General features: G+C 35.0%; 4 protein-coding genes across 4 annotated transcripts; 2 read left to right on the forward strand and 2 right to left on the reverse strand.

Annotated features, from left to right (window-relative positions):
• Window positions 1-230: 230 nt before the first annotated feature.
• Window positions 231-2,864, forward strand: LOC130494604 (CRIB domain-containing protein RIC8-like). The gene is given in 4 exon segments (XM_056986597.1): window positions 231-254; window positions 1,557-1,724; window positions 1,820-1,904; window positions 2,011-2,864. Coding segments are annotated over 4 exon segments (600 nt in total). The 3' UTR covers window positions 2,334-2,864.
• A 499-nt stretch (window positions 2,865-3,363) lies between these two features.
• LOC108818808 (G-box-binding factor 4) lies at window positions 3,364-4,498 on the reverse strand. The gene has a single exon (XM_018591742.2). The coding sequence runs from the start codon at window positions 4,352-4,354 to the stop codon at window positions 3,497-3,499; it is 858 nt and encodes a 285-aa protein (XP_018447244.2). The 5' UTR covers window positions 4,355-4,498; the 3' UTR covers window positions 3,364-3,496.
• A 569-nt stretch (window positions 4,499-5,067) lies between these two features.
• Window positions 5,068-7,078, forward strand: LOC108820778 (vacuolar protein sorting-associated protein 2 homolog 3). The gene is made up of 11 exons (XM_018593783.2): window positions 5,068-5,239; window positions 5,477-5,521; window positions 5,616-5,650; window positions 5,737-5,787; window positions 5,873-5,977; window positions 6,093-6,164; window positions 6,266-6,337; window positions 6,427-6,507; window positions 6,596-6,631; window positions 6,741-6,799; window positions 6,888-7,078. Exons 1-11 carry the CDS (start codon window positions 5,206-5,208, stop codon window positions 6,931-6,933), a joined length of 636 nt encoding a protein of 211 aa, XP_018449285.1. The 5' UTR covers window positions 5,068-5,205; the 3' UTR covers window positions 6,934-7,078.
• A 4,330-nt stretch (window positions 7,079-11,408) lies between these two features.
• Window positions 11,409-14,693, reverse strand: LOC130494250 (uncharacterized). The gene is made up of 13 exons (XM_057003919.1): window positions 14,602-14,693; window positions 14,131-14,437; window positions 13,782-14,040; window positions 13,467-13,708; window positions 13,178-13,385; window positions 12,948-13,027; window positions 12,784-12,868; window positions 12,567-12,689; window positions 12,346-12,459; window positions 12,211-12,261; window positions 11,878-11,962; window positions 11,721-11,777; window positions 11,409-11,622 (listed from the first exon to the last, which is right to left on the reverse strand). Exons 2-13 carry the CDS (start codon window positions 14,424-14,426, stop codon window positions 11,495-11,497), a joined length of 1,728 nt encoding a protein of 575 aa, XP_056859899.1. The 5' UTR covers window positions 14,427-14,437; window positions 14,602-14,693; the 3' UTR covers window positions 11,409-11,494.
• Between the last annotated feature and the right edge of the window lie 45 nt (window positions 14,694-14,738).

Consider the following 14,738-nt stretch of genomic DNA (forward strand, 5'->3'; position numbering starts at 1 on the left):
TCTTTTTCATCTTTACGCGCACATATATAGACATGCATGGAGCCTTCTTTTTGATTCTCTGCAGATACGTTGTCGGGAAGTCGAAGGCGGTTTCTTAAGTGTTGGGTAATCAGAAAGAAGAAAGAAAGAAAGAGTTTGTTTCTTTTTTGAGTTTTTAGATTATATGTTTGTCGTTTGCGTCTGTGTTGCATTGTAAAAAGAAAAAGAAATCACAATAACGCAGTATACGTATGAATACGTATGTGTCTCTTCAGGTGTGTGATACAACAGGGGTCCACGTGCAACTGCTACTTTGTACTTTGTACATATATTACATGTGTTTTCTGAGATCACCGAATAACTGAAACAAAAAGCTTGTGACCTATACAAAAGTTATTTGTTTTTGTCAGATAAAATCTTTTACTTTAATACTTCACTTCAGATATATACATATCGAGTTATCGACACATGTTTTGTACTTAAAGTACGATAATCGTACAGAAATTTTGAAACCACTGACAATACGAATATATGAGGTAGACTGGGTATATAGTTAAATCACGTCCTATAAACTTTAGATACTCAACCAGAATTTAGAGTACAATAGTTTATAGTTAAACCATAATGATACTTAACCATTATTGATCAAAAAAAAAAATTTAACCATTAAAAACTAATTTTAAATCGAAATCCACAAGCATAGTGTTAATTATTGTTTTCCAACTATAACGGCCAGCTTTGTTTCCTCTTTTCTTTCCTTACGCCATGGCTTACATAAATTTAGATTCAGAACTTTTCTTTTTATATCACGATATGTACAATGTTTTCAAGATATGTAGCCTAGTATTTTTGCGAATTTTACCTTCAGTATGCAGGCTCTTTTTGTTTAATTTGAGTGGTTCGTCTTTAAACAGAACAATCTAAATTTGAAGCCTATAATTTATTTTTATCAACTATTAGCCAATAATTGATTTGTTTTTAATGACAGCTGCTGATTCTCTTTACAGTTTTTACCAAATTAAGATTGAAATACAGAATAAACAATAAAATTAGCTTCATAAGTTTAAATCCATTTTCAGCAAAATGTCGTTCGCTTAATTACTTTTTGTTCGGTTGTTTTTTCACCTTGACGTTATTAGTTCAATATCTGGAAACCAAAGAATTATGGTTTTTAGCTCTTAGCATTCTTTTCTTCCTTGTTTCTTCTTTGTTAATAACTAAGTATCTTGATTTAACCTTTTTTTGGAGAACAAAAAGCATAGGCCATAGAATCTTAAACCAAAATGCTTTCAAAGAAACCGAAAACAATCGATTTTAATCGAGTCGAAGTGAATAATCACATTTCTTTTCGATTTTGATTTCTCTCATTCTAGTATTCAGAAAAAGCATACAAAACAGCTTTTTCATCGTTCCTTTTTAGGAACTGCTTTGCATTGGTTTGGCAATTTGTATGTCAAACTACAAAATGAAGGGCCTCTTCAAGGGTCTTAGGTACATTTCTCAAATTTTCGGTGAGTTACTTTGCTTCTTTTTTTTGTGAATATATATATATATATATATATACACTATATTCTCAGAAATGTATACTTTTTGAAATGGTTAGTATATTATAATCTTTGTGAAAATTGCAAAATACAGAAAACGAGAAAGAGCCAGAGATGCAAATTGGAACACCAACAGATGTAAAACATGTTGCTCACATTGGTTGGGATGGAGGATCTGCCAATCAAAATTCACCCAGCTGGGTATTTACACATTTCTTTTCCTCTATATTTTCAATAAATTTGCTATAACAAAATGTATATAGTATCGTAACAAAATAAAAATAACTTCAATGTAGATGAATGATTTCAATGCGTCGGGTGGATATTCATCATCGTCGCCTCTAGGAAATATCAAGGAGGATGGCTCTTTCATTTCTGAAGGTAACTATAATTATATCTACTTGTAATTCATTTTAACAAATGTTGTATTCATATAATATTTTGTAAGAACATTTTAACGTAAAGATATATGTTTACGTACATGCAGATTCAACACGATCACGTGATATACCAAGACATCCAAAATCGTCGAGAGACCGTTCGAACAATTTGGAATCACCAGCAAAAGAACGATCACGACGTGCAACTTCAAATTCTAATGGGAATCCAAAAACTTCACGAAGATCAAAAGAATCTTCCAGTAATTCTCAAGATGGTTCTGTAAGATCTCGTCGTAAAAAGTCTAAAGATTCCGTGAACGGTGGATCTACAAGATCGTCGCGGAGAGCACGTGATTCTCAGACAGAATCTACAAATGGTTCAATTTCTGATGGAGAATCATTGATATCACTCTCCTTCGAAGATCTTTAAGGACACGTAATGTTACAGTGTTTGTCTCAAAATGGCATATATACAGCTTTGGTTGGTTACTAGAGGAAATTCAAGCTTGCATGGAGTTTTTGGATTTTCTAGAGAAAAATGTGATTTGTCATTATATAATCAACCGAGGGGATCAACTGAATCCGGATGTGGATTTCTGCTGAGTTATTATTATCACTAATTTCACAAAGATATAAATATATGTTTTCAGAACAAAGTTTACGCTTTTTAAAAGGTTTACTTTTGGTTTTTAATAGTTTAAATTCTAAATATTCGTGTAATTCAAACATGTAGTTAAAATTTGATGATGATGAATGAAAGAATGCATTATAAATAATGTTACTGTCATTTTGAATCAGTTTTATCTTTAAACCTACCTTCATGCGAATTTCTTCCAAACGATCCGGACAGGCTAAATAAACCGGACGCTAATGTGGTGTTTTGCTCCATGGTTTACAAATTTAGACCAAATTATGAGATAGATGCCCGATATATGAAGAACAGAGGATGTAAAATAAGATTTCAGCTCAGAAGAGATGATAGCAAGGCTCGACATAAAGGTAGTCATTCTCTTGTCTAATTCATTGCTGCTCCGTTTTACTGTAGCAAGAGTAGCTGAGACAAGTGCAGCAAACTTTAACTGTTCAACAATGTAGATAAGTAGGTCACGATGACATTCAGCCATATGTTCCCCTGCCAAGGCTGGTTCTAGAAGCTAAAATCTTATCCGCCGAAATAGACTCAGATGAGACCTCTTCTCTGAGTTACTCGTGAGGCTAAGGAAGCTCCACAAAACAAGTAGTAAGGATCATTCAAAATTCGTTTTCTATGGTTGCATCTACTACGTGCTATGACAACTACAGTCTTCACCTGCTAAAACGATAACATGAGAATAAAGAAGACGAATAACTCTTTGCTCCTGCTTAATTTAACACATCACTCCCAATTTTTTTCCTTCTAAACAACCAATCAAAACGTTAAGAAACCATTCCTTATGGTCTACTATAGATAGCATTAACCATATAATAACCATCATCTTACTATATCGATTACGTAGTAGTAATATAAGGTAATCAAGTCCATATGTTTTTATTTACATACATCAATCATTATTTAACCACTTACCAAAAGACTTAATTAAAATAACTCTTTTTTTACCATTCCAAGGAGTAGCTCCTGCTTAAAGACGACCTCGACGAAGAAGACGATGGTCTTCGTTTCTCATCGTCAACAGGAATCAATTGCTCCATAAGGTTCCTGTATCTCTCTCTGGTCTTCTCTTCAATCTCCTTCAAAAGCTGTTCGTTCTCTCGCTCCAGCTTCGCAGCCAAAGTCTCCAGCTCCACTTGATAAGCCTGTTTCCTCTCTCTCGACCTAGCAGCAGACTCCCGGTTCTTGATCATCCTCTTCTGTCTCTGCGCCGCCGCTTTATCCATCGCCTCCACCATCACTCTCCCTCTCTTTCTCCTCGTTGATCCTTCAACCTGATCGTGCTGCTGCTGCTGAGGCATCATCGGATAATCGAACGTACCGGAGAGATCTCCGTAGTCGAGTCTCTCCGGCGGAATCTTAACATCGATTTCATCGTCATTATCATCCATCTCCGCCGCTTTCGCTAAGAAGTCCTCAAGCGTCATCATGTACTCATCCTGCGCCTCCTCCTTCATGACCGTCTTCTTCTCTCCCGACACGATCTCTCTCCAGACATCGTCCACGCTCTTCCTCCCTCCTCCTCCTCCGTTGACGCTGTTCCTGTCTCCGTTGCTCCTCCGATCGACATCCATCATCGAATCGGACGCCGCGAAGGCGTAATCGTGAACCGTCGTCGTCGCGTCGTTCCCTCCTCCGCCGCCGTAGCAGAAACTGATCCTGGAGTGATCGGCGGCGTGAGGATCTCGTCTGAGATGGTTGGATCTCACGGAGGGAGAAGACGAGGAGGCGGAGGAGGAGTTGCGGCGAGAGAGATCGGAGTTTCTGGAGGTGGAGGAAGACATCATCTTGAAGGATGCCATCTCTGTGATCGGAAACGTGTTTCTCGATGTTGATAGAAGAAGATTGCGAAACAATCGGAGATGGTTGTGGATTTATTTTTTTTTTCTCGGACAAGGAAGAGATCAAGTGGAGAGATCTGTCTAAAAGGGTTATGTTTTATTTTATTTTATCTCGTGATGTAATGTAACACACGCGCTTTTCTGAAAGGAAAAAAAAAACATTATAACAAACCACGCGTGCATAATCGCGTGAGCTGGATATTCCATGTAATGATTTTTAATGTAACGTGTGGCGACAAAAACTCGGTCACCGGCTGTACATGAGTGTCAAAGCCAAAGCCAAAGCCAAAGCCAGTAGTACATTGGAGTTGTAGTTTATTGTTTGTAGTAAATATTTTAATACTAGAAATTGTTTATAGGAACAGCCTAAAGCAAAAAAGCATAGATAAATCTTAAGGCCCACCTCGTATGTAAAATTAACCCAAAACTCCAAATCGAAAAGAGTTACATTGTTCCTTTCAATAATCACCCATAGTTACAATCCAACTACTGTATATATGGACACTAGAGAGAGAGAATAACTCAAGCCTTAGAGGCCCAATTTAATGTTAGACTAAAATGGGCTTGAATGAAAAAGGCCCAAGTTCCCGGCGGTTAAATTTTCACATATTTATCGTTGACCCAAGTTAACAATAAAATAAACCGAGTATATAAGATAATAAGAGGTGCGATCAGATAGATCCTTTTGACACGTCGAAGCCAAAGTCTTTCGGTCTCCTCCGTGTTTGTGAAGCTTTCAGACAACCTTCGAGCACGGTTTCTAGTTTCTGTCAAATTTGAAATACAGAGGAAGGAAGGGAGGAGAGAGAAACATGAACATCTTCTCCAAGAAACCTAATCCCAGAGGTTTGTTGATTTCTCAATCTTCCTATTTTATTTATTAAGTAAATTTAGGTTTTATGTTTCTCCGATTGATTAAACCTAACTGGAGCTTTGATCATCTGTGTTTATTCGGGTTCGCTAAAAGTTGTTGACTTGTTCTGTAATTCCATGTCGTGATCCCGATGATCGTATATTTTATAAAACGACGACACTAATGGAATTTAATGAATCTGAATGTGTCGTTTTTTTGGTGAATTGCAGAAGTGCTTAGGGAGAGTAAGCGAGAGATGACACAAGCTACAAGAGGTTATTCTCTTTTCTTTATATCATTAAGCTTATGTTACATTAAATTCTTCTCAAACTGATGAAATTTTTATTACGTGTTGTCTGTCTCCTTCAGGAATCGAAAAAGAAATCTCATCTCTTCAATCAGAAGTAATGTTTTTACATTCAGCTTTTTTTTTTTTTTTCAATGTAAAACAAACTCTGACATATGTTTCTTTTATGTACGGATAAAATAGGAGAAAAAGCTCGTTCTTGAGATTAAAAGAACTGCTAAAACAGGGAATGAGGTAGGTGTATCCTCAAGTTCAACCATTCCTTCTGTTGTATAGCATCTACTTTTTATGTGTTCTTATATATCTCTTTTTAATGTAGGGGGCTACTAAGACTCTTGCCAGGCAATTGATCCGGCTAAGGCAGCAAATAGCTAACTTACAAGGTAGCCGAGCTCAAATGCGAGGCATTGCTACTCATACACAGGTTATCTACTGATCCAAACTTCTCTCCTTTCATTCTAATAATATATTATTTATTTTTTATAAACTAAGAAGATCATAAGCTTGAGTATTGTAAAACTTTCAATTTGGTGTTTTAGGCTATGCATGCACATACTTCGGTTGCTGCAGGAATACAAGGTGCCACTAAGGCAATGGCAGCTATGAGCAAGGTCTGATTCCTTTTTTTTAACACTAATCAGATTTGTGTTGTTCACAACTTGTCCCTACAATCTTAACTAAGATGTTTTCTGATGTTTTTTTTTCTTCTCAGAATATGGATCCAGCAAAACAGGCTAAGGTTATGAGAGAATTCCAAAAGCAGTCTGCTCAAATGGACATGACTGTAAGTTTATCAATCCCATATTTTTTCTTAAACTCCATGACACACTTCAAAGAAAGTAGTCATTCTAACTAATTGCATATGGTGTTCAGACTGAGATGATGTCAGACTCCATAGATGATGCTTTAGACAATGACGAAGCTGAAGACGAAACAGAGGACTTGACCAACCAGGTACAATATCACCACCGTTTAAATCTCTAAAAATATCTGACTGTTTCAAAGGTTTATTAACGAGTATTTTTTATGTTGTACTTGTTAGGTTCTTGATGAAATCGGCATTGATGTCGCCTCACAGGTTTGTTTTAAAACATCTTGTTCATTGGTTCCTCTTTCTCTTGATAGCTTCACTGTGATATGATCGATTGATTGATTGATTCTCTGACTCTGTTTTGATCCCTTTGCAGTTATCATCTGCTCCAAAAGGTAAAATTGGCAGAAAGAATGCAGAAGATGTCAGCAGCAGGTATAATATCTATATCCACTATAAAACAAACAAAGCATCTGTGATTTTATCAGCATCGAAGTCAAACCATGTGACTATTTCTGCGCAGTTCTGAAATGGATGATCTGGAGAAGCGGTTGGCTGCGCTTAGATAGAAAGAAAAGAAGTGCCGTGAGCTTGGAGAAAACGTTTCAGACAAAAATATTCATTACATTTCAATGTGTCTTCTACAGTTTGATTGTGGATATAAACAAATGTTAGTGATTACATATTTCATTGAACTTTTCTCCCCTCTACAAATGTACAGAACTTGTTTGATACTCCTTATCATTTTACCTTTTAATTTTTGTATCATTTTAAAATTTTTGTTTCATTATAAAGTGTCATTTACAATTTCAAAACAAATATTAAATATTTACTTTTTCTTATTTTTATTTTTATTTTCAGCTTATTAATTAATAAAATTAAACAAAATAACATATTGAATAGCGGTAAAATAGAAAACTTAACCATTTTTTAATTTGTAACTTTGTGCGTGACATTTATTTTATTAAAATAGAAGTACACATATGGAAAAAACCTTTAGAATTTTTTTTTATTTACAACCAAATATCACTAACAATTTTATTAGTTTCACATTAAAAATTAATGTCTTTTCTACCTATTCATTCTTTCCTAAACTAACCCAAACAAACTACAATAAATGAAAGTAATATAAACATTGACAACTAACAATAAATTTAAATTCACAACCAACAAAAGAATCTAGCAAATCTGTAAACTTCTCTATTTATTTGGTAGATATATAGCCCAACTTAAATTACATTATCCAAGTTGGGTTTATCATTTTTTAAAAAGTTTAGCTCACATATATTCATGAATTAACTCAATTTTGTTGTCACACTGTGACCAAATGCATGTTTACTTTTTTAAAGAAAAAACTAATGACTATAAAGGAAATTATGTTACAGCAATATTTGTATTATGTGAGATTTTTTTTGTCAGCATTTATACTATAATTTTATAGAGTATATAATAATGTAAAAAACATTTAATTATATTACGTAAAAAAAAACATCCGTCCAGTCAGGCGGATCCAGATCTAGTTTATAATAAAACAGATAAAATATTCTTCAACATTGATCAATGTTTGGTTCAATTAAAGCTTGTAATAATAAATCATTGAAACTTTGTGAAAATATCAACCAAAATAACCAAAAAATGGTTTAAGGATGATACCATCTTGTGATGAGGTTTGATCTCCAATCTGACAATACATTGTAAGATTCTGACTCCAATGCAGAACCAGAAAAGAATTCCAAAAGCAGCAAAATAAAAAAAAACTAATGTAAATAAATCTAGTTTTTCAGACTGCAAGCACCATATATTGGAGTGAAGTGTATAGTTTTAATATCAAACAAAACAGAAACATCCTGAATATTTTCTCTTTCCATGTCCATAAACACGTCTTTGGTTTATGTCGGCTTTGTTTTCAGCAAACAACTATTGTGTGCCATAAACCTTACATAGTTTGGTTTTATTAAAACTCAGAAAATCAAAATAAATAAAATCTTCTTCATAAAAAATCAGGGTTCTATATAAATTAAAAATGGTAATTATGTTAGATAAATAAAAATATAATAAACAATAACATAACGAAATACGATAACAATAATTAAGATAAGGCTAGTTAAAAAAAACGATGAGATAAGTGATTTCCAAAATCTATATCAAACATTTACATATATTTATATATATGTTATGATGAAAAATGGAAAGTGCATGTGTTATATATATCCTTCGAATACTGTCTGATTTGTTTTCAGAAAACAAATATTATGCGCCAGAAACATTTAAAATTCTATTAAAGCTTAGAAAGCAAAAGAAACAAAATCTAGTTAATGATATTTTTTAAAACAAAAAAAATCAGGGTTGTTAGACAAATAAAAAATGATAACTATGCTAGATGATAAAAATATAATAAAACAATGACATAAGGAAATATGATAACGTAGAAAAGAAAAGGAAATACGATAGGGTAAGAAGTTTCATAGTAGTAGAAACTGAATACTATTACAATTTATTTATACGTTTACATTTCCAATAATATTTACTAAAATTTCCTTTTTAATCAAAATAAAAATGGCAAGTGTATGTATTATACATACTCATATCCTTCAACTCAACAAACTCAAGAAAATAAAATAGAAACAGAAAAGAAGATAATTCTGTTAGATAATGAAATTAATTACAATAAAACAATAAGAAAATATGATAACAATAAGATAATTGATTTCCAAAATTCTACATCAAAGACTTACATCGTACAGTTACAAAAAAAGGTTTACATCGTAGGAATTGGATACTATATTACAATATCTGATATGATGAAAATCTCAAATAATACATACTAAAATTTCCTTTTTAAATAGATATCAAAAATGGAAACTCCATGACTCCATGTTATATAAGCAGACTCATACCCCTCTCCTTAGCAACTCATTCATCAAACTCTCAGCAAAAGAAGATAGAAACAAAAGAGGCAGAGCAGATTGATTCCAAGTAGAAACACAGACGTTCTTCGTTATTGTCATCACTATGGCTACTAAATATCCGGGTGGTTCACGATTTGAACCAACGGAGTTGGGGTTGGTGAAGCGGTATCTCAAGAACAAGGTGGAGAAGAACGATAGCGATTGCATCAAAACGTTGAACGTGTACGGAGACGCGCCGTGGCTTCTCCATCACGACACAAACCCTCTGTATGCTAGAAACGAATGGTACTATTTTGTTCCGAGGACAGTAAGAGGTGTCAAGACAGTGAGCCGGATGGTACCAGGAAACGGAGAAAGCTTCTTAGGGGGCACGTGGAAATCAGTAGGTAAGAGAAAAGAAATAAAGAAGGAAAAGGAGCTGAAGGGGTACAAGCGTGTACTAGTGTTCAACAAGAACGTGGCTGGGAAGCTAGAGAAGGAGAAGACGGACTGGCACATGGATGAGTATTCCCTTCACAAGAATGGTGATGAGTTCCATGATTTGGTCTTGTGTCATGTCAGACTTCTGAATAGTGCCGAGAGATTCAAACCTCTTGTCCCTCCTGCTCATCAGCTTGATGACAACAACGACAACAACGAAGGTGGAGACGTCAATCAAGATCAGCAACAAGAAGAAGAAGAACAAGAAGATTCACGTATTCCTTTACGGAGCAACTACAACCAAGGACAGCATCTATTGGAAGCTAATGTTTATCAGAATGACATGATGATGCTAGAGAATGACCGTGGCGATGTCAATCAACATCAGCAGCAACAACAACAACAACAACAAGAGCAAGAATATTCACCTATTTATCCACATCCGATCAACAACAACCTAGAACCGTGTCCGTTTGATGATCTTGGTTATCATGGCGCAGAGGATGATATGACTGGCTATGGACTCATGCCAACTTTTAACGACGCCAATCAACAACATGAGCAGCAACAAGATTCATCCACTCTTCTCCCTCCTCCTTTTCAGAGCAACTACAACCAAAGACAGTATTTATTGGAAGATATTGTTTCTCAGAAGGACCGTGGCTACCTCAATCAACATCAGCAACAACAACAACAACAATACCAAGAAGATTCACGTATTTTTCCACATCCTCCTTCGGAGATCAACTACAACCTAGATCCGTTTATGTGTGCTGATCTTGCTTATATAACGACTGGCTACGAACTCATGCCAAGTTTTAACGAAGGCAACGACGTCAATCAACAACATGAGCAGCAGCAAGATTCACCACCCACTCTTCAGAGCAACGACAACCAAGAACATCATCCATTCGAAGATTATGCTTTTGATGGCGCAGATGATAATGATACGTTTGACGTTGATGAACTCTTGAATAGTCTAGACGAGTGGAAAGAGCAACAACAAGATCAAGAGCAACTGCAAAAAGATCTACAGAGTTTTCTCCTTGATCATTCGTGGGACGATGATTTTGGTTTTGATGGCGCCGCAGAGGATGATTGGAATATGCAAAATATGGACGAAGGCATGAAGCAAAAACTACAAGAACTGGAAGAAGACCTATCAAAACTGCTGCAACCGGTTCCTCAACCTCAAGACTCGGGAGTACATGCGGATCAAGTCATGCCTAAAGATTGATATGATGAATGATTCATGATATTTATTAGTTGTTTTTATTTCCGGTTTAAACTCTCCGGTTAGTTGTTGGGTTTCCACATTGGAGACTTGAACTCGTTTAAGTGCTTCTTTTATATCAATCTTTATTTTCTTGGTTTAAATGTTTGTTTCTTAGGTCTAACTGGAGACCCCTTTTTTATATGTGAAACATGTCTAAACTGGATAGTAGAACTTGTTTTAGTGTTTGTATCAATATCTAGTGATTGGTTCTCTTGCATGCGTGTAATTAAAAACGATGAATCTATCAATACCTGATTGGGGTTTAATTAACGAATTAAACAACCAGTTATTTAATTACATTAATTATTAAATACGGATCGTATCCATCTTACAAATTAGCTAGGGCTAAATATAAGAAAAATAGAGAGTGAAAGAAAGAATAGTTATTCAGAAGAATCTCCATATTGTATAATAGATAATCTTCATGGACTAATTTCGGTTTACTGTAACTTTAAATTCAATAGTTCCGGTTAAGTTCGGCACATGTGTTCATAGATAATCTTCTTGGACAAATAGATAGTTAATCTACTTAGACTCCTGACGTTTCAGCTTGCGTTCAATTTCACGAGAGGTCGGATTCGAGAAACATCGGTTTATTGTATGTTTCTCCGTACCAGCCACCGTTTCTGACGACGACTCTGATGATTCGCTCTCTGTTAAATTGTCACACACGTTAAACCCAGTTATTAGGGTTATGAATAATATATAAGTGGATGTGAGCGTTTTGGTTGCATGAGAGATTTTCACGTACCGAATAGTGACCTAACGGATGGTCTCTTTGGTTTTGTCTCTTTCTTCTTCAGTTCCGCTGGAATTTGAAAATAAATAAACAATTTCATTAGTTAGTGTTAGGCTGCTAATCACGAATTATTTAAAGAATTTAATATGTTAAAATATGAAGTACGTACCTATCCCAGGTACTTGATAATCGTTCACGATTTCGAAGTTTTTGTATGTGTAGCCAACAAAGTTTATGTCTTTTGAAGATAACATCTACAGAAACAAAAAAAAATAAAAAATAAAGAGAAAGAGTGCAAGTGAAATTACGAAGTTCTTGTGTTATTAATTGATATGTTAAAAGTCAACGTATTCTCCATAACTTTTTAAAAAAGATATTAACAAATTAATAATTCGATTATGATATATAGCCTTAGTAATATGTAATATTGTTGTCATTGCGTTGCCATCAAGCTTGATGCATGTCAATGAATTTAAAAGGAAAGGTAATTAACTCCACTTACTTTTCTCCATGGTCCTGTTTTGGAGGAGGCTGTTTGAGTTTGATGATCCTCCTAAACATACACAAAATTAAAATATATAAAAATTCCAAGGAATATATACAGCTTTGGAAAATGCAAAAAGGATAAAATAAAAACCTCATCGAACTTCTCAAAGTTTTGAGTATCCAAATCATCGTTGACCTCAGGGATATAAGCGGCTTCCATTTGGTAAATATTTTCCCATTCAACACCTTCGAACCATGGATGGGACTGACATTTTGTGGAGTAGTTCAGTTCGACTTATTAATTATTATGTGTTGTATTCTACACTTCAACTTGAACTATACTATAGAAGGAAAAAGATAAGAGAATGATACCTTAATTTGAGAGGCACCGAGTCGTTGGTTGACGTTACACAAAAGCTTACCAACGAGATCTTTAGCCTCCCGTGATAGCCTTGCTTCTTCAGGGAATTTCAAATGTGTTTTCCAATTCACTATCTGGTTTTATATAGAATCACTAGTTTAACTAAAAAATAAATGATATTAACCGAAAAAAAATCAAATAAATGCTTTAGTTAGAGATATTTGAAACCTTTCTACAAGTAGACATTGGGTCGTCGGCGTAAAACGGTGGATACCCAACAAGCATCTCGTACATTATTGCTCCTAGTGACCACCTGCAAAAAAGTTATACTACTTTTCAAAGACTTGAAAATTTAAAACTAAAATAATGTAATTAGGCACGTGTGGACGTACCAGTCACATTCCATGCCGTATCCTTTCTTTAACAAGACTTCAGGTGCAATGTAGTCTGGTGTACCAACGGTTGAGTAAGCCTGCAAGTGTTTACACCAAGAACAACTACATGTTACACACCATATAAAAAACCTTCTAATTAAATATATATTATATGATATTTATTTATATTTGTAATTTTCTTTTACATATTAGCAAAAGTGGGTCAAAGAGGAGTGTATGGTACATACAAGCATTCTTCGATTCTTTTGCCAATGTTGTAACTGCTCTTGCTGCGAGCGTTTAGGAGCTGTTGATGTGATATCTTCTCTCCCTACACCTCCTCTGGAAAAATCTTCACCTTCAATGACACTACAATCCAACGGCTTACATAGTCCAAAATCAGACAACCTCAAATGTCCAATTCTATCAAGCAACAGATTATCCGGCTTTATATCCCTGTCTCAACAACAACAAAACATCTCAAAACACACATACACCTTCTTTGTGATCAGTAATAAAAAATGATCCAATATAAACCTGTGGATATAATTGCGTTTATGAATAGATTCAATAGCCAGAACAGTTTCAGCAGCATAGAATCTAGCTTCATCTTCACTTAAAGTGTCTTTCCTCATCAGAAGAGTCATCATATCGCCCCCGGGCAAATACTCCATTATCAGGTAAAGATAGGCATCGTCTTGAAATGAACAGTATAGTTTCACTATACAGTTACTATCTACTTCTGCTAATAGATTCCTCTCTGATTTTACATGCTCCACCTACAAAACAAAATGATTCAAAAAGCCTATGAATAAAACCACGAATAAACGAAATTAAAACATTATGTATAACCTGGCCTCGCCGTAGCATTTCTGACTTTTTGAGCTTCTTCATAGCAAAAACATGACCAGTGTTCTTCTCTCTACAAACTCGAACCTCACCAAAAGCTCCTTTACCGATCATGGTTAAGAGTTCGAAATCATCAGCACCCATCTTATGTCTTTGGAGTCTCATGTACTCTGTTTCTTTCTTCTCAAGAAACTTCAAAAGATTGTTTTGATCTTCTTCACATACTTCTGCATCTGCTAGTTTCTTCTCAAGCGTTGTTCGTCTGCCATATTTAAATAAATAAATAAATAAACCCACCAAGACTTAATATGTTTTAATATATATACATGTTGTATACTATATATATATATACCTCTCTTTCCTCTCGTTAAGATTCTTCATCTGTTCCTTGTAATGATTCTCAATGTACTGTTTGGCTGCCGCAACTTTCTGTTTGGTTGTACTGGAGAGTGCTTCTCCGTCTCCGCCTAGTGGAGGAAGCTTAGCCGCCGTGTCAGTTTCATTTCCTCCGCCGGGGACGGTGGTTTCTGTTCCTCCGCCGTAAGTGCTACCGGAGAGCATATCTTTTTTACGAGGCTTGTCTCGAGGTTGAAACTTGTGAAACCAACTTCTTGCAGAATCCATAATGTTCTCCTCTCTTCTCACCATAAACTATTAATCTAAAAATTAAAAAAAAAAACCCTAATATTTAAAACTGCAAAAAAAAAAGACGAAACTAAAACAAAATAATAATCATCGTTATGACAAGTTGAGATGTAACAAAACCCTTGAACGAATGAAACCGATCTCAAGAGTTTTTTTTACTGTAAGAGATTCAACGTACCTACGTTCATCGTATCTGAAATTTAGAAAGAAGCAAAAAGATCGGAGATAAAGATACGGTTGCCTAGAAAAATAAAACAATCGGAAAGGGAAAAAAAAAATAGAAAACGTCGCGTTACCGTAGAAGTTTCGAAAGCG

This window comes from Raphanus sativus, chromosome 1 (genome assembly GCF_000801105.2).
Source record: "Raphanus sativus cultivar WK10039 chromosome 1, ASM80110v3, whole genome shotgun sequence".
Taxonomy (NCBI): Eukaryota; Viridiplantae; Streptophyta; class Magnoliopsida; order Brassicales; family Brassicaceae; genus Raphanus; species Raphanus sativus.

Excerpts from the sequence above, each read along its gene's own strand:
- LOC108818808 (XM_018591742.2), bottom strand. The coding sequence starts at position 4,354 with ATGGCATCCTTCAAGATGATGTCTTCCTCCACCTCCAGAAACTCCGAT.
- LOC130494250 (XM_057003919.1), bottom strand. The coding sequence starts at position 14,426 with ATGGTGAGAAGAGAGGAGAACATTATGGATTCTGCAAGAAGTTGGTTT. Across the intron at positions 14,041-14,130 it reads CTTAACGAGAGGAAAGAGAG|ACGAACAACGCTTGAGAAGA; the intron begins GTATATATATAT and ends TAAATATGGCAG. Across the intron at positions 12,869-12,947 it reads TACGGCATGGAATGTGACTG|GTGGTCACTAGGAGCAATAA; the intron begins GTACGTCCACAC and ends ACTTTTTTGCAG.
- LOC108820778 (XM_018593783.2), top strand. The coding sequence starts at position 5,206 with ATGAACATCTTCTCCAAGAAACCTAATCCCAGAG. Across the intron at positions 5,240-5,476 it reads CAAGAAACCTAATCCCAGAG|AAGTGCTTAGGGAGAGTAAG; the intron begins GTTTGTTGATTT and ends GGTGAATTGCAG. Across the intron at positions 6,338-6,426 it reads CTGCTCAAATGGACATGACT|ACTGAGATGATGTCAGACTC; the intron begins GTAAGTTTATCA and ends TATGGTGTTCAG.